At 53.2% G+C, this 22,603-nt stretch overlaps 1 protein-coding gene across 3 annotated transcripts in view; it reads left to right on the forward strand.

The window, feature by feature from the left end:
* The first annotated feature begins 765 nt into the window (after positions 1-765).
* LOC138749183 (guanine nucleotide-binding protein G(I)/G(S)/G(T) subunit beta-3-like) overlaps positions 766-22,603 on the forward strand; it is a 79,838-nt gene continuing 58,000 nt past the window's right edge. For 2 of the 3 annotated variants that reach the window (XM_069910222.1, XM_069910225.1), the window contains exons 1-4: positions 766-804; positions 3,713-3,836; positions 3,924-3,961; positions 13,355-13,448. In XM_069910222.1, the coding sequence (XP_069766323.1) occupies positions 13,392-13,448 (57 nt within the window). In that variant the 5' untranslated portion in view covers positions 766-804; positions 3,713-3,836; positions 3,924-3,961; positions 13,355-13,391. Of the gene's footprint in view, positions 805-1,776; positions 2,600-3,712; positions 3,837-3,923; positions 3,962-13,354; positions 13,449-22,603 lie in introns of those variants that run through there. The other variant, XM_069910224.1, reaches the window with a different exon arrangement.

The following is a 22,603-nucleotide window of genomic DNA, read 5'->3' on the forward strand; positions in this document are numbered from 1 at the left end:
TTTCCTTCGCTGAGAATCTCCATCCTTTCTCCCTGATCCTTCTCTTCCGGAAACCTCCCTAATGAGCTCCCTCCTTTCCCGCCGTTCCATTCGACCGCAAGAAGCCGTCTCCCTCCCCGAATAATCTTTCCCAACCAAGTTCCTTCCTGCAATGAAAAGCTACTTTCCTCCCCGCGAAACTTTCTCCCTCCCTGGGAAGCTCCTTCCTTCCCGAAAATCTGCACAAGAAGAACCCCGAGAATCTCGCCCCTTCATGAAGAAGCTCCGTCACCTCCCTGCCTCGCTGTGAAGTTCCCTCCCTGCAAAGTTTCCTTCTTCCTCTGGAATCTCCCTCCTTCTCTAGGATTCTCCTCCCATCACCGAGAAGCTCCCTCCCTTCCAGAGAAGCGTGTCCCATCACCAAGAAGCTCCCCCTCCCTCCCAATGGTTTCCTCACCCCTCCTCTCCCTCATCCAGTGAGGGATGAGATATGGTGAGGGTTCTGGGGGGTTAACACATTGAATCCCCACAGGTTTATCCCTGCCGTGCATGACTCATTCTTGGCTCTGGCTTCTGCCTTGACATGTCTGCATGGTTCCTCCTCATTTGACTAGGAAATAAGGGCTGTTGGGCTCCTGTTAACCCTCACCTGGCCCTCTCTAAGCCCGTCTCCTGGAGCGTCGCATGTGGCCTTCTGACCAGGATGCTGGCACAGAGGGTTGTGGTAGAACAGAGGGACAAACAGAAACACAATTCCTTGAAAGTGATGTCACAGTTAGATCGGGTTGGAGAGGGAGCCTTTTCCAGGAAGCTTCCTCTGTTCTAGTGAGGCTTCCTCCTACATTGGGCAGCCCACTCCCACCCTGGGATCCTTCCTTTTTACCACAAAACCTCCCTCCTTCCCTGTGGTGCCCTCTTTACTCAAGAAGTTCCCTCCTTCCCAGGAATGCTCTTTCCCTCCATTCTGGGAAACTCCCTCCTTCTTCAAGAAGATCCCTCTCTCCCTGTGAAACTCCCCCAAAAATCTCCCTCTTCCCTCTTGGCCTTCGTAAATCAAAGTAATGAGTACAGGAGTTGGGATGTTAGGCTAAAGGTTTTTTAAGACATTGCTGATTTGGACTATTCTGTGAGTTTTGGGCATCTGACTACAGGAAAAATAGCAATAAAGTTGAAAGAGTGCAGAGGAGATTTACTAGGCCGTGATTCAGGAAATGAGTTACAGGGGAGATTCAACAGGTTAGGCTGTTCGGTGACTCCTCACCTGCATAGAAGGGAGATTTGATAGAGGGATTCAAAATTAAGAGGTATAGACAGAATTAAAGCAAGCTTTTCCCCATGGAGGTCGTGTGAGATACAAACCAGAGAACATGGGTCAAGAGTGAAAGGGAAGATGTCGATAAGGTAATTAAGAAGGCTTGGGTTATGCTGGCCTTCATTAGTTCAGGAGGGGTGTGATGTTGCAGCACTTTTTGAATATTGTGTTCACTTCTGGTCACCTCATCACTGTAAGGTATAGAGAGGATGCAGAGGAAGTTGACTAGGATGTTGACTCCATTGGAAAATACATTTTCTGGTGCAAAGTTTGCAGAGTTGGGAGTTTTCTTTTTGGATCTAAGAAGGATGAGAGGAGGCTTTATTAGGTGGAAAATCAGGAACAATCCCCAGAGGACATCTGTACAAAGTGACGGGTGGAAACTTTAGGGGAGACGTGAGGGGTAATTTTTTTAGGACCTGGAATGCATTGACTGGAGTACAGGTGCATGGTGTAACTTTGGGGGCATTAAAGAGTACAAAGACAGGTACAAAGATGAGATATCATCATCAACATGGCCCATCCCTTCGCAAACAAACATGGTCCCTTGTAGCTCTTCTGTCCTCATAGAACTTTTGTTCTATTTTCCATGGAGCTTTAGACACCATGTGCCAGGGCAAGGACTTGGAGGCGAGTGCTTGCCCAGGACAAACGCCTCCCTCTGGGTCCCACGCCATTGAGCACGACAGCCAGCGTGAAGCGGGATTGCTCCACAGTGGTCTGTTCCAAGAAGGTGCTCGCTGGCCGTTGTCCTTACGCCCACCAAGTTTGCTGCTGTAGACCACCAGGGAAACTGTTTCCCGCGCTCTGTCACTGGTGCCAGCCCCTGCTGCCAGAATGACATGTGCTATTTGCCCATAGCTGGAGCCCTTTCCAGGTACTGATGGCTGGGCGAGCCGAGCCTGGGGATTTGAAGTCGAGTTATCTTCTCCTAGCCTTTGCCTGAAGAGCCAAAGCCTGCAAGGCAGCAGATGAAATAATATTAGGAATATACAGGTCAGCACAAAATGGAGGGCTGAAGGGCCTGAACTGTGCTGATCAATGGTCATGATTTGGATTGCAGTATAAACGGCTTTGTGGCTCAATTTGCAGCTGATGGAAAAATAGCCAGAGGGGGAGGTAGTGATGAGGGAACAGAGAAGCTGCAGAGACACTCAGGAAGAACCAGATGGAACACAATATTAGAGTGTGTATTGTCATGCACTTCAGCGCAAGGACTGACAAGCAGACTGTTCTGTGGATGGAGATCACATTCAAAATGCGGAGGGACAAAGGGATCTTGCAGTCCTTGTGCAGGGAACCTCAAAGGTGAATCTCCAGTTTGAGTCGGTGGTGAAGAAGGCAAATGCAACTTTGTTCATATGTGCAGAAGGGATAGAAGAGAAGGGATGTTATATTTTTCAAGTTTCTTTTGATAAGATATTCCCCCTAATATTCCTCCTAAACTTTCCCCTTTCACCCTTCACCCATGTCCGTGGGTTTGTATCTTACCCAACCCCAACAGAAAATCCTACCTACATTTACCTCATAATTTTGTATACCCCTGTCAAATCTCCCCTCATTCTTCAACACTCCAGGGAGTAAAGTCCAAACCTGTTTAACTGTAACTGTAACTCAGTTCCTGAAGTCTGGGAACATCCTTGCAAATCTCTTCTGCATTCCTTCCATCTTATTGATATCCTTCCTATAGTTTGGTGACTAAATCTGCACATAATAGTCCAAATTGGCCTCACCAATGTTTTCTACATCTTTATCCTAACACCTCAACTCCTGTTCACAATACTTTGATTCATGAAGGCCAAAATGCCAAAAGTTCTCTCCTCCTTCCTACCTTTGATGCCATTCTCAAGGAATACTGAACCTCTATTCCCAGTTCCCTCTGTTCAACCGCACAACTCAGTACCCATCCTTTCCTCTGGATGTTCTTTCTTGGTTTATCTTTCCAAAGTGCAACACCTTACACTTGTCGACATTACATTCCATCCTCAGATTTTCATTCCAATTTTCCAGCTTTCCCCTGAACCCTTGTCCTCTGCTTTGTAACATCAGTGGTAAAAGCCAACTTGTATTTACTCATAGTTTTATTCACCTCTATCAAATCTCCCCTGATTTTCCAGGGAATAACAACCAAAACTGGATAACCTTTCCCTGTAACTCATTCCTCGTGTCCCAACAACATACATACAAATTTTTTCTGTACCTTTTCAATCTTGTTACTTTCTGTAGTTAGATGACCAAAACTGCACAAAATACTCTATATGTGGCCTCAACAATATCTTGTACAATTTCACCAGAATATGCCAACTGAATAACTTGGATTGGTGAAGGTCAACACAGTTCTAAATTGGCACCACATTGCGGGCTGAAGGATCTGTAATGTGCTGTAATGTTCTGTGCTCCTTTTGCCCCCCTCCTCCCTAGGTGTAAATCTCCAGGCGATCTGTCACACAGACCCAACCTTCAGTCCTGAAAACATCACTGTGAATCTCGACAGAAATTTCCCTGGGCTGATTTCCCTGTGGTTTGATTTGACTAGCAGCAAAAGGTATAGTCAGGGAGATTGCAGGTGGCTCTCACTCCCCTCTCCTCCCCACCACACACCATCCCTCAAACATCTGTATTCTGTTACCAGGACTGGAACAGGAGACTGACGGAAAACGAAGGCAGGAGGTTCAGTACCAGTCCATAACCCCATATCTCATTCTCTCCCTCACTCTCCCACTCTCTCTCCCCACTCTTCCCATCTCTCCAGCCTCTCTTCCTCCACTCTCCCTCCCCCCTCTCCCCATCCTTCCCTCTCTTCCCCGCTCTCTTCCCCACTCTCTCCCCAACCCTCCCCCTCTTTCCCCATTCTCTCATCTCTATCTCTCCCACTCTCTCCCTGCTCTCCCTACCTCTCTCTCCCCCTCTCTCTCCCTACTCACCCCATCTCTTCCTCTCTCTCCCCTCTCTCTCCCCACTCTCCCATCTCTCCCTTTTCCCCACTCTCTCTCCATCTCTCCCATCCAGTCTCTTGACACCTCTCTCCATGATCTCATCTTCCCCCTTCCCCCTATTTCTCCCCCTTTCACCCCTCTCCCCCTCTCCCCCCCACTCGCTCTCCATAGCTCCCCCTCTTTCCCCCTCTTATCTCGCTCTCTCTGTCTCTCCCACTCTCTTCCCATCTCTCCTCCTCTCTCCCCCACTCTATCTCCATGCTCTCCCCATCTCTCCCTCTCTCTCCCCTCTCTCCCTCTCCCCTCTCCCTCTCCCATCCCCAAATCTCTCCCTCTCCAACTCTCTCCCCTTCCCTCCATCTCTCCCACACTCTCACCCACTCTCTCCTCCAGTCTCTCTACACCTATCTCCATGATCTCCTCATCTCTCCCCCTCTTCCCCTCTTTTTCCCCTTTCTCACCCTTTTTCACCCCTCTCTCACCCTCTCCTCTCTCTCCCTCCTTCTTCCCACTCTCCACCCCTCTCTGAAAATTCTCACTCCCTCTCTCTCCTCTCTCCCTCACATCCTATCTCCCTCTCCCCTCTCCCTCACCCACTGTCCATCACCCTCTTCTCCACCTTTCCATTAAAACCCCTTCTCTCCCCCTTCTCGCACACCCACCTCATACACACCCTCTCTTATCCCTTCTCTTTCAATGCCTCACAGCCCCTTTCTCCCCTATTTTCTCTCTATTCCCTATCTCCACCCCCTCCCTCACTCTCACTCCCTCCCTCCCTCCCTCCCTTCCCATCAGTTGGCCACTCTGTCTCTCCCCCTTCCTCTCACCCCTGCCTCCCCCACCTCTCTCTCTATCTCTCTCTCTATAATCTTTCCTCTCCCATTAATCCCCTCTCTCCATTACACGCTCTTTCTAACCAACCCTCTCCCCTCCCCATCATTCACTCTCCCCTTTATCCCCTTCTCCTTATCACCTCCCACTCTCTCTCAACCCCCATCTCTACCCCCTCTCACCCCTCACCTGACTGCTCTCCCCTCTCTCTACCCCAACACCCTCTCCACTCAACCCCTCCCCTCCATTTCTGTCACACTTTCCCACACTCTCCCCTTCAAAGCTCTCTCCCCCTCCATCACACTCACTCACTCTCACCCCCTTCCACTCCCCCACCTCTCTACCTCTGTCTCTAACTTACCCTATACCCTCTCTCCCACTGACCCACCCTCTTACCCCTCACATCATAAACCCTCTACCTAAGCCCCTATCCCTCACTGCCTATCCCTCAACCACTCTCTTCCACACTTCTTTCACCCCCTCACTCTCTCCCACCCCCTCTCCCACCCCCATTCACACCTTTCCCACTCCCTCTTACCCTTCTCCCACCACCTCTCCCACCCCCACTTTCCCATCCCCTCTCTGCCATCCATTCTCTCCCATCCACTCGCTCCTACCCCCACTCACTCTCACCCCTTCTTGCCCTCACTCCCGCTCTCTCATCCCCTCTCTCTTACCCCCTCTCTCCCACACCCTCTTGTATCCCTCTCTCCCACCCCATCTCTCAACACTCTCTCACACCCTCTCCCACCCCCTCTCTCATCCCCTCACTCTCACCCGCTCTCTCCCATCCACTCACTCCCACTCCCTCTCACTCTCACCCTCTCACCCATCCCTCTCTCTCACCCTTTCTTACCCCATTTCTCCCACCTGCTCTCTCTCACCCCTCTCTCTTGCCCCATCTCTCTCAACCCCTAGCACCACACTCTATCATCCACTCTCTTCCACCCACTCTCTCACACCTTCTCTCTCACCCCTTCTCTCACACCCTCTCTCTCACCCACTCTCTTTCACCCATTCTTTCTCACTCCCTCTCTCCCAACCCCTCTCTCTCACCCTTTCTTATCCCATCTCTCCTCCCATCTCTTACCCTTCTCTCCCATCCACTCTCTCCCGCCCCTCACTCCCACCCCCTCTCTCACCACCTCGCTCACACCCCTTCTCTTTCACCCCCTTTTTCTCACACCCTCTCCCCCACCCCATCTCTCACCCCCTCTCTCACCTCCTCCCAGCCCATTTCTCTCACATCCTCTCTCTTACCCCATCTCTCTAACATCCTCTCACCCCTCTCTCCCACCCACTCTCTCTCCCAGACCTCTCTCAGCACACTCACTCACCCCCTCTCTCCCACCCTTCCGCTCTCTCCCCCTGTCTCTCACCCGCTCTCTATCACGCCCTCTCTTTCAGCCCCTCTCTCCCATCTACTCTCTCCCACCCCCTCTTGCACCCCTCTCTCTCACCTCCTCGTACCCACCCTCTCTCTCTCACACTCTCTCTCCCACCCTTCTCTCACCCTCTTACCCCTCACATCCTCTCTTCGTAAACCCTCTACCTAAGCCCCTATCCATCACTGCCTATCCCTCAACCACTCTCTTCCACACTTCTTTCACCCCCTCACTCTCTCCCATCCACTCTCTCCCACCCCCTCACTCTCTCCCATCCACTCTCTCCCACCCCCTCACTCTCTCCCATCCACTCTCTCCCACCCCCTCTCTCCCACCCCCATTCACACCTCTCCCACCCCCACTTCCCCATCCCCTTTCTCCCATCCATTCTCTCCCATCCACTCACTCCTACCCCCATTCGCTCTCACCCCTTCTTGCCCTCACTCTCTCTCTCTCATCCCCTCTCTCTTACCCCATCTCTCCCAACCCCTCTCTCAGCCCCTCTCTGTCACCCGCTCTCTTTCACCAACCCTATCTCACTCCCTCTCTCCCAACTCCTCTCTCTCACCACCTCTCTCTTACCCCCTCTCTCCCACACCCTCTCGCATCCCTCTCTCCCATCCACTCTCTCCCACCCCATCTCTCAACACTCTCTCACTCCCTCTCCCACCCACTCTCTCATCCCCTCGCTCTCACCCACTTTCTCCCGTCCACTCACTCCCACCCCCTCTCGCTCTCACCCTCTCTCTCACCCCCTCTCTCTCACACGCTCTGTCACCCCTTCTCTTTCATCACTTCTCTCCCACCCACTCTCTCCTGTCCACTCATTCCCACCCCTTCACGCTCTCACCACTTCTCTCTCACCCCTCTCCCCAAACCCCTATCTCACCTCATCTCTCTCGCCCCTCTATCTCACTCCCTGGCTCCCACCTCCTCTCTCACCGCCTCTCTCTTACCCCATTCTCCCACCCCCTTTCATACAATCTCTCCCACCCCCCTCTCTCAAGCACCCTCTCTGAGCCCCTCTCTCACCGCCTCTCCCTCACCTACTCTATCTCAATCCCACACTCCCACCCCCTCTCTCCCACTCTCTCTCACCCCCTCTCTCCCACTCCCTCTCACCCCCTCTCTCCCACCCCCCCTCAAATCCTCTCTCTCACCCCATTCTCATCTCTTCTCTCTCACCTGCTCTCTCTCACCCGCATAATCTCACTCCCACTCTCCCAACCCCTCTCTTACCCCATCCCTCTCACCCCCTCCTTTCTCCTATCCACTCTCTTACACACCCGTCTCTCAACTCCTCTCTCCCACCCCTCTCTGACCCCCTTCCTTTCATCCCCTCCCTCCCATTCACTCGCTCCCACCCCTTACCATTCTGACCCCCTCTCTCCCACCCCCTAACCTTCTCTCCGACCCCCCAACCCTCTCTCCCACCCCCAAGCTCACCCCCTCTCTCCCACCCCTTCTCTCTCACACACTCTTACTTACACTATCTCATCCAGCCCCTCTCACCCCATCTCTCACACCCCATCTCTCTTAACCCATCACTCTAACACCCTCTCATCCCTCTCTCCCATCCACTCTCTCACCCCCCACTCACACGTTCTCGCTAACACACTGTATCTCATTCCCACTCTCTCACCCACTCTCACTTACCCCCTCTCTCAGCCCATCTCCCACCCCCTCTCACTCCTCTATCCTATCGATTCTCCCACCCCTCTCACCCCTCTCTCCAACCCTATCTCTGACCCCATCTCTCCCACTCCTCTCTCTCATTGCCTCTCTCTTACCCCAACTCTCCCACCCCTCTCACCCCTCTCTCTCATATACTCTACTCTCTCCCACCCCCACTCTCACCCTCTTTCTCACCCCCTCACACCCCATCTCACACCACATCTCTCTTACCCCATCTCTCCCACACCCTCTCATCCCTCTCTCCCATCCACTCTCTCCCGACCCCTCTCTCTCTCTCTCTCTCTCACACCCTCTCCCACCCCATCTCACACCTTCTCCAACGCCCACTCAGTCCCTTTCCCACATCCTCCCTCCCATCCCCTCCCATACACTTTCTCCAGTCCCCTCGCTCCTATCCCTTCTCGCTCCTATCCCCTCTCCCTCCCACTTTCTCTCACCTGCTCTCTCTTACCACATTTCTCCCACTCCCCTCTCACCCCATCTCTCCCAACCCTCTCTCTTCCCCATCTCTCACATCCCATCTCACCCCTCTCTCTAATCCACCCTCTCCCTCTCACCCCTTCTCTCTTATCACATCTCTCCACTCCCTCACTCTCATCCCATCTCTACCACCTCCATTCACCCCATCTCTGCCAAACCCTCTCTCCCACCCCCTTGCTCACCTCTCACTCCCGCCACCTCACTCACCCCTTCTATCTCTCTCCCACCCCCTCTCCCTCCCCTTCTCTCCCAATGCCTCTCTCACCCCCTCTCTCATCCCTCTCTCTGACCCACACTCCCAACCACCTCTCACACCCCCTCTCTCAACCCATCACACCCACCTCCTTTCACGCCATCTCTCCCACTCCCTCTCTCCTGCCCCCTCTCTCACCTCTCTTTCTCCTGCCCCCTCTCTCTTCCCTTCTCTCTCACCCCCTCATTCAACCCCCCTTTCCCACACCCTCTCCCACCTTCAGTCCCATCCCCTCTCTCCCATCCACTCTCTCCCGTCCACTTGTTCCTACCCCCTCTCACTCATCCCCTGTCTCTTACTCCATCTCTCCCACCCACTCTCACCCCTCTCGCCCATCCACTCTCTCCAGACTCATCTCTCACCCCCTCTCTCACACCCCTTTTCTCTCTCCCACTTTTTCTCTCAACCTCTCCCCGCCCTCTCTCACATCCTCTCTCTTACGCCATCTCTCCCAGACCCTCACACCCCTCTCTCCCATCCACTCTCTCACATACCTCTCTCACCACACTCACACCCCCTCTCTCCCACCCCTCTCTCTCACCCACTCTCTCCCACCCTCTTTCTCTCAACCCCTCTCTCTCACCTGCTCTTTATCACCCCTTCTCTTCAATCGCCTCTCTCCCATCCACTGTCCCATCCATTCACTCTCACCCCTTCACGCTCCCACCCCCTCTCAACCCTCTCTCCCATATCATCTCTCCCATCCCCTCTCTCTCACCCCCTCTAACCCATCTCTCATATCCACTCTCTCCCATCCCTTTCTCAACCCTCTTTCTCACCCCCTCTCTCCAACCCCTTCTCTCTCTCACCCCTTCTCTCTCAACCCCTCAACCCCTCAACCTCACTGGTTCTCTCCCACCCTCTTTCACACCCATTTTCTCCCACCCTCCTCTCTCCCCTCCCACCCACTCTCTTACCCTCTTCTGCTCCCTCACTTGCCCCCTCTCTCCCATCCACTTTCGCCGACCACTCTCTCCCAAACCTAATCTCCCACCCCTCTCTCAGCACTTCACTTTAATCACCTCTCTCCCATCCACTCTCTCCCGCCCCCCTCTCACCCCTTCTCTCAAACCCCTTTTCTTTCTCCCCTTTTTCTCTCAAACTTTCCCCCACACCCTCTCTCACCCCCTCTCTCCCAGCCCCTCTCTCTCACATCCTCTCTCTTACCTCATCTCTCCCACACCCTCACACCCCTCTCTCCCATCCACTATCTTGCACACCTCTCTCATCACACTTACTCAATCCCTCTCTCCCACCCTCCCTCTCTCACCCCCTCTCTCTCACCTACTCTCTCTCACCCACTCTCTCCCACCCTCTCTCTCTCTCTCAACCCCTCTCTCACCCCTCTCCCCAAACCCCTACCTCAACCCTTCTCTCTCACCCGCTCTATCTCACTTCCTCTCTCCCACATCCTCTCTCTCAAACCCTTTCTCTTACCCCCACCTCTACCACCTCCTTTCACCCCATCTCTCCCACCCCCTCTCTCCTGCCCTCTCATTCACGTCTCTCTCTCTCGGCACCTCACTCACCCCTTCTATCTCACCTGCTCTCTTTACCCAATCTCTTCCACCCCCATTCACTCCTCTCTCCTATCCACCCTCTCCCTCATCTCTTTCCCACCCCTCTCTCTGACACCCTCTCCCATCCACCTCTCACATCCCCTTTCTCTTACCCCATCACTCCCACTCCCACCCCCTCCCTCCTGCCCCTCTCTCACCTCTTTCTCCTGCCCCCTCTCTCACTTAACCCCTCTCTCCCACACTCTCTTACCCCCTCTCCCACCCACTCACCCATTCTCCCATTCATTCTCTCCCAACCCCTCTCACACCCCACTCTCATCCCTTCTCTCCCATCCCCTCTCTCTCTCCCACCCCCTTTCACGCCCTCTCCCTCCACCTCTCCAACCCCTACTGTCACATCCCCTCTCTCCCAGCCCCTCTCGCATCCTCTCTCTAACACCATCTCTCCCATCCCCTCTCATCCCTCTCCCATCCAATCACTCCCACTCCCTCTCTCAGCCCCTCTCTCACACCCCTTCTCTCCCAGCCCCTCTCTCCTGCCCCCTCTCTCTCCCCTTCTCTCTCACCCCCTTTCTATTACCCCCACTCTCCCACACTCTCTCTCTTACTCCCTCTCCCACCCACTCTCACCCACTCTCCCATCCACTCTCTCGCACCCCCTCTCACACCCCTCCCTCTCACCCCTTCTCCCACCCCCTCTCCCACCACCTCTCCAACCCCCCAATGTCCCATCCCCTCTCTCCCATCCACTCTCTCCCGTCGACTCGTTCCTACACCCTCTTGCTCTCACCCCATCTCACCCTCACCCCCTCTCTCACACCCCTTCTCTCTCTCCCCCTTTTTTCTTTCACACTCTCACCCCTCTCTCTCACCCCCTCTCCCAGCCCCTCTCTCTCACATCCTCTCTCTAACACCATCTCTCCCATCCCCTCTCATCCCTCTCTCCCATCCCCCTCATCCCTCTCTCATATACTCTCTCCCAACACCTCTCTCACCCCTCTCTCAACCCCTCTTTTACCCCTTCTCTCTCAACCCCTCTCCCATCCACTCTCTCACGCCTTCTCTCTCACCTTCTCTCTGTCACCTGCTCTATCTCTCTCCCTCTCTCCCACACCCTCTCGCTCTCACCCTCTCTCACCCACCCCTCTCTCTTACCCCCTTTCTTACCCCATCTCTCTAACCCTCTCTCTCACCCCTCTCTTTTAACCCATCTCTCCCACCACCTCTCACACCTCTCTACCTCCCCTTCTCACACCCTCTCCTACCCCCTCTCCCACCACCTCTCCCACCCACACTGTCCCATCCCCTTTCTGCCGTCCAATTACTCCTACCACCTCGTTCTCACCTCCTCTCGCCCTCATTCTCTCTCTCTCATCCCCTATTTCTTAACCCATCTCTCCCACACCCTCCTCTCTCCTACTCACTCTCTCACACCCCCTCTCTCACGTTCTCACCTCCTCTGGCCCTCACTCTCTCTCATCCCCTATTTCTTAACCCATCTCTCCCATACCCTCCTCTCTCCTACTCATTCTCTCACACTCCCTCTCTCACATGCCTCTTTCTGACCCCCCTCTTTTATCCACTTGCTCCCACACTTTCTTGATCTCACCCCCTCTCCCACCCCCTCTCTCACAAACCCACTCTCACACCCTTTCTGTCACCCCCTCTCTCCCACCCCCTCTCATCCCTCTCCCATCCATTCCCGCCCCCTCACCCCTGTCTCTCACACCCTCTCACCCCTCTCTCCTACCACACCCACCCCCTCTCTCAACCCCTTCTCTCAACCCTTCTCTTTCACCCGCTCTCTCTTATCCACTCTATCTCACTCCCTCTCTCTTACCTCCTCTCCCACCCTCTCTCACCCCTCTCTCCCATCCATTCTCTCCCGCCCCCTCTCTCACACCTCTCTCTCACCACCTCTCTCTCCCACCCCGTCTCTCTCACCCACTCTATCTCACCCTGTCTCTCCGAACCCTCTCCATCTCACCCCCCATTCATCCCTTCCCTCCCATCCACTCACTCCTATCCCATCTTGCTCTCACCCCTCTATCCCACCCACTCTCTCCTGCCCCCTCTTTCACCTTTCTCTCTCACCACCTCTCTCCCACCCGCTTGCTCCCTCTTTTTTCTCCCTCCTGCCCTCTCTTTAATCTATCTCTATTCCCAATTTTTCCCCATCTCCTCCTCGTTCTCTCTACCCCTATCTCCACCCTCTCACTCCCCCACCCTCCCTCTTCTCCCATTTCCTCTCTCCCTTCCACTCTCACCCTCCCTCATTCCCCTCTATCACTCTCCCCCACTACCCTTTCCTCTCTCCCCTCCCTTTCACCCCACCTTACCCCCTCTCTCCCTCGCTCTCACCTCTATCTCTCACTCTCTCTATGCACTCCTTCCCCCTCCCCTTTCTATCCCCCCTCTCTCTGACCCATCCGATACTTCTCTCTCCTCCCCCTCTGTCCCCTCCTTTCCTCCTCCCTCTGCCGCCTTTATTCCCGCTCTCTCCCCTCTCTCCCCATTCCTTCTATCTCCTCCCTCCCCCATTCTACCCCCTCTCCGCCTCTCCCAACTTCTTCCCTCTCTCTAATTACCCTTCTCTGACCCCCATTTCCACCTTTCCCATCCCTCTCCATATATCTCCCTTTTGCCTCCTCCTCTCTCTCACTTTGTCTCTCTTTCCATCCATCATTAGGGAGAGAGTGATATGGAGGGGAGGAGAGGAGGGATAGGGAGGGTGAGAGAGGGGAAGAGAGGGGTGATGGGTAGGGAGGAGAGAATGGGGAGAAAGAGGGAGTGAGGAGGAGAAAGGGGAAGAGAGGGGAGAAAGAGGGGAAGAGAGGGGTTTAGAGGAAGAGAAAGAAAGGAGGGAGTGATAGTTGGGAGAGAGATGGGGAGAGGGAAGGGAAGGGCGATTGTGACTCAGGTGGACATCCTTCACTCCCCTCAACCCTCTCACTGTTTTCCAGGTCTTTCCCACATCGCATTCCCAGACCTGTGGACACCATGGCCGATGTTGAAGAACTGAAGCAGGAAATGGAGAGTCTGAAAAAGCAGATCACGGTGAGGGGCAGCGAAGATAGACACAGACCAACTCCAGCCTTCTGTGGGCTGGGCCTATTCTATTTCTCCAAACACAGCACAGCCCAACTCAAATCTCAGACTTTAGTTCTCCTGTCTCCTGTTCGGGATTTTGGCCCCAGGCCTGTCTACAAACCCAAAGAGAAGGCCCCAGTCTCCAAACCCCAGCTCTGAGCCCTCACCCCCCCACCCTACAGGTCCAGGCCCTGGGCCCAGTCAGTTCGCATGCCCAGGCCCGGACTCAAGGCCTTAGGTTCTATACCCATCTGTGGCCGAAGGTCAAAACCCCAGTTTCAGGCTTGGCCTCATGTAATGTTTCAGGCCCTAGTACATGCCCCAGCCACAGACTACCCAGGCACCATCTTTTAGGCCCTAGCCCCAGGCAGGTTTCATGACTCAATTCCAAGCTCAGAGCAGGACACCCAGGCCAGGCTGCTCTCAGGCTAGGATATCAGAGCTCACAGTCATTAGGCTCTATCTCTAAGGCCTCAGTTCAGGCACCAGGCCTCAGCTCTCAGACCCCAGGTCCACACACTAGACCCAGAAAATTCACAGGAACTAAGCTACAAGGACAGCATCCAATCCTAAGTTCAGGCCTGAGGCAGGCTTCAGGTATAATCCAGGCCCCAGAAATGCGATTCTCAAAGCCCGTCTTCAGTCCCCCGGCGCTTAGTGATGCACCATCAATTACTTGAAAGACTATTGTAGAAAAACCAATAGGCTTTTATTCACTTTAGAAACAAGCACATCCCTACTGCTGAGTTGCAGAGGGCTGTGGAACAGTCACCTTTATTGTTGGGCGCTATCAGTAGCCCCAATAATGACACAGACAAAGACTGAGAGGAACGATAGGCTTTATTATACTAGAGACTGCTGGCTGGGTCCAAGGCTAGGAATGAACGGGAAGGAGAGGGGCCTCGACTTTCATGGCCCGGGGTCACATGGGCAGGACTAAGGGAGGAGCCAAGGTAGGAGGACACCCGGAGGGCGGGCCAGCCAGTACATATAATCATATCACTACATTCACCCCCCTCTTTTAAAAAATGGAACCCACTGGAATGGAAACCCACAACAAAACCGGGGCTGATAACGGCAACAACTATAATAATAACAATACAGTAAGAACAACAGCCACAGTATTAACACTTATTACAAGGGCTGGAGAGGCAGACGTCCCCACTGGCTAGAGGTTGAGCTGCACAGGTGGCCTCTCTGTCTGCTGGACCGCTGTGGAACCGGTGTGTCCGTACGGCGATCTGACGGGGGACTGTCTGAGATAGGGTGCTAGTGGTGGACTCCCAGAGTGCTGGGGGGGGGTCCTCCACTCCTGCATGGGGGGTAGATGCCTGGACGTCCGGCTGCAAAGCAGGCAGCTCGGACTCCAGGGTCGTGCTCTGATGCAGCACGATCGGGTTCACAGCGTGGTCAGTAGCCAGCAAGGAAATCTCAGGGTCTCCAGCCCTTGCCAGGTCTCATATTGGCACAGTGTTCTCGTGGTCATCTGGGTACCTCACAAATGCATATTGAGGGTTTGCATGTATGAGGTGCACCACTTCAACCAGTGGGTCCGTCTTATGGCCCCTGTTGTGCTTCCAAAGCAGAATCGGCCCTGGGGTTTTCAGCCAGGGAGGGATAAAGGAACCATTTGCCAATCTCCTAGGAAAAGTAAAGAAGTGCACAGTAATGACCAGATGGCGTGGAGAGGTTCAGGCAGGACATCCTGCTGAGATGGTCAACTCGGACGAGAAGAAGTTAAAGATCCTCCAGGCACAAGTCGGCCAGAAAGTCTTCCTGACCATCCAAGGCAGCGTGACCTATAACGAGGCGATGGCTGAGCTACGGGCGCTATACAAGCCTAAAGTGAACGTGGTATACTCCTGTTACCTGCTGGCGTAAGGAAAACAACGACCTGGTGAGACAACTGAAGAGTTCATCTAGTCCCTGGTCACTCTGGGAAAAGACTGTTTGGGGGAACCCACGGCCACCATATCCCAAACCCAACGTGTGGAAGAACTGATTCGAGACCCCTGCATGTCAGGTCTGAGGTCGGATTATATCCGGCAACGACTCCTTGATGAGGACCCGCTCCCACTCAAAAGTGTTATTGATTTGATCAGGACTTTAGACTCAGCCCAGTGCCATGCAGTGTCAATTGCAGGCAGAAGCAGGCCATCTCTGTATGTTCCACCACAAGCGCCTTCGGCCTGGGACTCAGTGTTAGGCATTACCGACCCAACCACGGATGCAATTACTCCGACGGCATCGTCGAGATGCAACTTCTGCAGACAGTCCCCGCGAGGGGGGCTACGTGTTCAGGCTGCGGGAAGAGGGGCCATTACCAGAAAGTCTGCAGGTCCCAACTGCTTTCCAGAGGAACTTCTGGCGCTGACTGTGTGCACGGTAAGGGGAGCACCATCTTGTTAGCCATCGCTCGCAACATCAGCACCTTCGCTTACCACCCCGATGATGTCACTTTTGACCGCCATGACTACACTTCAGCTTTCTTCCTCATCAAACACTGCGTGATCAACATGGAGGTCGCCATCTTGGGAAAGCCTCCCCGCTGGAGCGTGACGATGGAGTTCGGGAGCCCAATCTGGCCCAATACTGAACCACCAGTCCCCAGCACCGCCTTGTTGTCCCAGCTCTCAGCCACTGGCACCGTCCTGCGGTCTCAGCACCCAGTCTCCGGCACCGTCCTGCAACCTCACCACTCTACAGGTGCCCCTCCTTCACTGTTCACGAACCTCACCCCAGATTGCGAACCGATCACCTCCAAAAATAGGTGCTATAGTATGGAGGATATGCAGTTCATCTGGGCTGAGGTTCAGTGACTCCTAGCCCCGAGCACCAGTCCCTGGTAGGACTCAGATCCTCGTGGTCAGAAGTGTGGGCAAGCCCCAGATGGTAATTGATTATAGTCAAACCATCAACTGCTTCACCCAGTTGGATGCATACCTGCTACCCTAGATAGCTGACTTGGTCAATAAGGTCGCTGTACAGAATTTTTTAATCCATTGACCTTAAGTCGGCTTAATCCAGCTGATTGAATCTATAGGGGTTTCAAGGTGGATGGGATACATTTCCACTTCCTGAGGATTACTAACAGTGTTTCTGCATTTTAGAGAGTGATGGATCGGATGGTGGAGGAGCACGAGCTGATGGTGACATTCCCCTACCTCAACAATGTCACCATCTGTGGCCATAATCAACAGGGTCACATCGCGAACCTCGCAAAGTTCTTGCATACAGCCAAGTCCCTCAACTTGACATACAACAAGGACAAGTGCATGTTCAACACGGAGCACCTGACCCTTCTTAGATGCATCGTGGCACATGGTATCATTGCCCCTGACCCTGATCGCATCCGACCCCTCATGGAGCTCCCTGTCCCAAACTCCCTGAAGGTGCTTAAGAGGTGCCCAGGGCTGTTCTCATATTATGCACAATGGGTGTCCAGCTATGCCAATAAGGCCCACCCCTAATCCCATTATCAGTGGAGGCCCAGGCTGCTTTTGACCAAATTTGAGGAGACATCGCTAAAGCCACAATGAATGCCATGGATGAAACCGTCCCCTTTCAGGTGGAGAGCGATGTCTCCGATGTTGCACTGGCCACCACATTAAACCATGCAGGCAGGCCAGTAACATTTTATTCCCACACTGTGGACGGTCCCGATCTCCGGCACACCTCTGTCGAGAAGGAGGCTCAAGCTATTGTTAAGGCAGTGCGCCACTGGCGGCACTATCTAGCTGGTAAGAGATTTACCCTGTTGACTGACCTTCATGTTCAGTGCCAAACAATGGGGTAAGATCAAGAACAACAAGATTCTGAGGTGGAGAATTGAATTATCCACCTACAACTATGATATCTTGTTCCGGCTGTGTAAGCTCAATGACCCCCCCAGACACCCTATCCTGAGGGACGTGGACCAGCGTACATCTCGACCATCTCCAGACCCTGCACAATAATCTGTGTCACCCCAGAGTCACGAGGTTATACCATTTTGTTAAGACACGAAACCTCCCGTACTCTGTAGAGAATGTCCGGTCCATGACCAGACGCTGCTAAATCTGCATCAAGTGTAAGCCTCAGTTCTACCAGCCAGAAAAGACACACCTCATTAAGGCCACCCGCCCTTTCGAACGACTCAGTGTCGATTTCAAAGGCCCCCTCCCAACCACAAATAGGAATGCCTACTTCCTGATGGTTGTGGATGAATTCTCCAGGTTCCCCTTTGCAATTTCCTGCCCGGATATGACCTCAGCTACAGTCATCAAGGCCCTGAACAGTATCTTCACTCTGTTAGGGTACATTCATAGTGACCGGGGGACTTCGTTCATGAGTGAGGAGCAGCAACAGTACTTTTTGGCCAGAGGCATAGCCACCAACAGGACCACCAGCTATAACCCAGAGATAATGGCCAGGTGGAAAAGGAGAAAAGCCTTTAGGTCCAAAAACTTTCCAATAGGCTTTTATTTACTTTAGAACACAAGCACCGTTTGCTTGTCCTGCACTGAATTGCAGAGGTCTGTGGAACAGTCATCTTTATTGTTGGGCAATAATGATACAGTAGCCCCAATAATGACACAAAGACTGAGGGGAACGATAGGCTTTATTATACTAGAGACTGCTGGCCTGGGTCCAAGGCTAGGAATGAGCGGGAAGGAGAGGGGACTCAGCCTTTATGGCCTGGGGTCACATGGGCAAGACTAAGGGAGGAGCCAAGGTAGGAGGACACCCGGAGGGCGGGCAAGCCAGTACATATAATCATATCACTACAATACAGGAGCCTGTGGGGAGGTGCCACATGTACAATAGGTGTGCCTGACTAGACAATAAAAGCTATTTACCACACTTATGCCCCAACCCTAGGATCCAGCCCCAGGTTCAGGCTTCAGGCCACAGCTCCTTGACCTACGAAAAAGCAGTCCACATGCCCAAGTATCAGGCCTCACAGTCACCAGGTCCCATCTTTCAGGCCAGTCCTGAGGCTCAGGCTCCAAACCTTAGGCTACAGGCCTCAGATCCAGGCCCATGGTCCATATCATCCGCAGGTCCAAGGACAGAGCCTCACAGTGCCTAGGCCATATCTCTTAGGCCTTAGTCCTAAGATTCAGCATCCATTCCTCAGGCTTCAGGCCTTAAGGTTCAGACACATAGTCCGTATAAACCCCAGGGCCCAGTGTGGACCTTATCGCATAAACCAAGGCCCTAGCTCACAGGCCCAGGTCTTAGACATTGGTCCAGGCCAAGGCCCAAGGCCAACACACTTAGCCCTCAGGGACTGGGGCCCAGGGCCGAGCACCAGGCCTGGAGGGGGGGAGGGATAAGAAAGGGGGAGACAGGCCAGCTAGTCCCCTGCACTCTCCCCAACACTATCCCCTATCATCTTTCCCTCCTCTCTCTTTATTCCCATCTCTCCCAAATCTCACTCAATCGCCCCCTCTCACCCTCCTCTCCCACATTTATCCCCCTCTCCCATTCTCACCCCTTCCTATTCCCATCCCCTCTTCCTCCAGCTCTCCCCCTACCATTCTCCTTCTGTCCCTTCTGTCCCCTGTTTACCCTCTCTAACTCACCCCTATCTCCCCCGCTCTCACTCCTCTCTCTTGATCTATCCCTCATGCCCCCTCTTGGCCTCTTTCTTCATTCACTCTCTGATACCCCACACCCTCTCAGTGGGAGTGGGAGGAGAGAGGAAGGGGAGAAATGGAAATGGGGATAGGAAGAGGAGAGGTGGAAGGGGGGAGAAGTGAGGGGAGAGAAGGGGTAGAGGGAAGAGCAGTGAGAGGGGAGAGAGAGGGCAGAGGGGAGGAGATAGGGTGGAGAGAGGTGCTGAGAGAAGGGAGGGGAGTGTGAGGAGGAGAGGGGAAAAAGAAGGGTAGAGTGGGGAGAGGGGGAGAAAGAGGAGAGAGAGAGGGAGGAGGTGAGAGGGAGGGGCAATAGAGAGGAGGGGAAGAGATAAGACAGGGGAAGGCAGGGTCAAATTCCAGGCCAAACTCTCTTGGTAATGCTTGAGGCCAAAGACTATGCCTCACCATGTCCAAGTTGTTAGCCCTCCATCACGTGAAGTTGCCTGGGCTGGCTTCAAGACCTAGGTCTAGGACTCCAGGCCAAATACTCAGCATTACTGGGCCTAAACCCTCAGGCATCAGTCCCCAGAACCCAAATCATGGCCCTAGGAGAGTCCTCACTCTCTGTTCTGGCCCAAGGTGAGGTCCCAAGGCTCTAAGTATCCAGGCTCTAGAACAGGCCACAGGCCTAGGAAGTCTCCAGCCCAAAGGCCTAGGCAGTCCACAGTCCCAAGGCCCAAATTCTCAGGCCACAGCCCGCAGATTAAGATTGCAGGTGTTAGGTTATTGTCCCCTTTCCAACACCTAGGCCCAAGCAGTCATTAGGTCCTAGGCTCGATGGCCAAGGGCCAAAGTCTCACATACTAAATTTTGGCTCTAGGTTTAGTCCTTCAATTGCCAGACCCCATTCCCCAGGCCTGAGGTTGGCCTAAGGCCCATAAATCCGCATGCTAGGATTTAGGACCAGAACTAGGCCCCATCCCCAAGACACAAACCATCTCCATGTCCTGGGTCTTGAATTCAGCCCCCAACCCTGGGCCCTAAGGCCTTGGCCTTGGCCCTGTTGGATGTAGGCCCAGGTTAGGGTTTCAAGGCTGTAGCGCGAATAAAAGCTCTTATGACTGGAGGGAGAACACACGCTTTTATTAACATAACAAAGGGTCTTCAGAAAGGCTCAGGGTTTAGGCGGGAAACCTGGGTTATATGTGGGTCGATGGGGGCAGAGGCTTGGGGAGGAGCCAGCTATCAGCACAACCCATCACCATGAATCTTAGTTTTAAACAATCCAGGGGTCTGGAAATCCTGGAGGAGTGTCTCAGCACCGGTGGGCCTTGGGCTCCTTGGGTCTCCTTGTCTCCTCACAGGAGAGGTACAGTGGGCGGTAGGGTCTCTGGTTCTATGATGAAGGGGGATGATTCTTCTTCCTGAACCAAATCTCCTGAGGACCTGATTGGAGGTGGTGAGAAAGGGTTCTGGAACTCATTGGTCACCTGAGGCAATGGACTCTCTGTTCCAGTGGGTGCCAGGTCCCTGATAGAGATGGTGCCATCTGGATACTCCATGTAGGCATACAAGGGGTTGGCATGGAGTAGACTCACTCTCTCCACTAGGGCATTGGTTTTGCTTCTCCTCACATGCTTTCTTAAGAGGGCCTGGCCAGGTGTGGTCAGCCAGGTTGGAATTGTGGTTCCCAATGCCAATCTCTATTCAAAATTGAGGAATAAGGTGTTGCATTGGTCGCTGTACATTGTAGCAACTGAATGGAGTGGAGACCATGGGGAGGACATCCTGCCAGCATGTCTGGGAGGCCTCTTGACTTGAGGGCCAATTTAACAGCCTTCCTGACCATTGCATTTTCTTTTTCAACCTATTCGTTCCCCCAGGGGTTGTAGCTATTAGTCCTGCTGGATGCGATGCCCCTCACCAGCAGGTACTGATGTAGCTCTTCACTCATAAAGGATGAACCCCAGTCACTATGGAACAGGGTGAAAATAGAATCCATGGCACTGATAGCCAAGGAGGTGGAGGTGTCTGGACATGGGATAGCGAATGGGAAGCGGGAGTACTTATCAATAATGGAGAGAAAGAATGTATTCCCATTGGCGGAGGAGAGAGGTCCCTTAAAATTGATACTGAGCTGTTCGAAGGGCCTGGGTGACTTGATCAGATGCGCCTTTGCAAGGCAGTGGAAGTGTGCCTTGCGCTTCGCACAGGCCTGGAAAAATCTGGTCATTTCCCTGATATCTTCCATGGAGTAGGGCAGATTGCGCGCCTTGACAAAATGAGCCATACGGGAGACTGCAGTTGGCTGGTGTGTGCAGAGGCACAGCTTCCTCTGGATAAGGCATCTGGAGGGTCATTAAGGGCTCCTGGCTGATAGGCAATGTCATAATTGTCATTCTTGATTTTGCCCCTCTTGACATTATTAAATATGAATGTGACCGAGCACTGCTCAGTGAGGAGCGTAAATTTCCTACCAGCCAGGTAGTGTCTCCAGTGCCTCATGGCCTCCACAATGGCTTGAGCCTTTTTCTCCACAGAGGGATTCCGGAGCTCGTGGCCTTGCAGGGTCTGGGAGAAAAATGCCTCCAGCCTACCTGGCTGGTTAAGGGTCCAAAGCATCACTTTCCACTTGGAAAGGTATATTTTCGTCCACTGCATGCATGGCAGCTTTCGCAATGTTGCTTTGGACATAGGCAAAAGCTGTTTTGGCTTCAGCCGAGAGGGGAAAAGTAGTGGCTTTTAAAAGGGGCTGAACTTTATCAGCGGATTGAGGGAACCTTTGGCCGTAATATGAGGAAAAATTCCAGGCATCTCCTCAAAATTTTCATTGTCCTTGGAATAGGGAGCTCTAACAGGGAGCACATCCTATTGAGGTCAGGGCCAATAATACCATTCTCCACCACGTAGCCAAGGATAGCCAGTTGTTTAGTCCCGGATGCACACTTGTGAGAGTTATGTGAGATTCAGGGCTTTCGCCGCGTGGAGAAAACTCTGAAAGTTGGTGTTATGATCTCCAAGGTATGACCAAAGATGATGATGTTATTGAGGTAGGGGAAGGTAGCCTTCAACCTATACTGCCTCTGGAAGATAGATACCCCACTAGTAATACCAAAAGGGACCCTCCAGAATTGATAGAGCCATCTGTTTGCCTCAAAGGCCATTTAGGGATGATCCTCGGAATGGATTGTCGGCTGGTGATAGACAGTCTTCAGGTTGATGGTCAAATAGATCTGATACTGCACAATATCATTCACCATGTCCAAAATTTGAGGAAGGGGGGATGCGTCCAGGAGTGTGAAATAATTAATAGTTTGCCTGAAGTCAATTACTAGCCTGGATTTATTTTCCCCTTTTACGACAACCATTGGCGCTCTCCACAGCCTACTGCTAGGTTCAATGATTTTCTCCTCGAGCAGGTGTCGAGTCTCTGATTTTATGAACTCCAGATCAGCAGCCCGGTATTGCCTGCTCTTCGTAGCTTTTGGCTTGCAATCCAGAGGCAGATTTGGGAAGAGAGGTGAGGAGAGGCTGCATGTGGGCTCCAATTTTAATGGCCCT

Source organism: Narcine bancroftii, chromosome 14 (genome assembly GCF_036971445.1).
Source record: "Narcine bancroftii isolate sNarBan1 chromosome 14, sNarBan1.hap1, whole genome shotgun sequence".
Lineage (NCBI taxonomy): Eukaryota > Metazoa > Chordata > Chondrichthyes > Torpediniformes > Narcinidae > Narcine > Narcine bancroftii.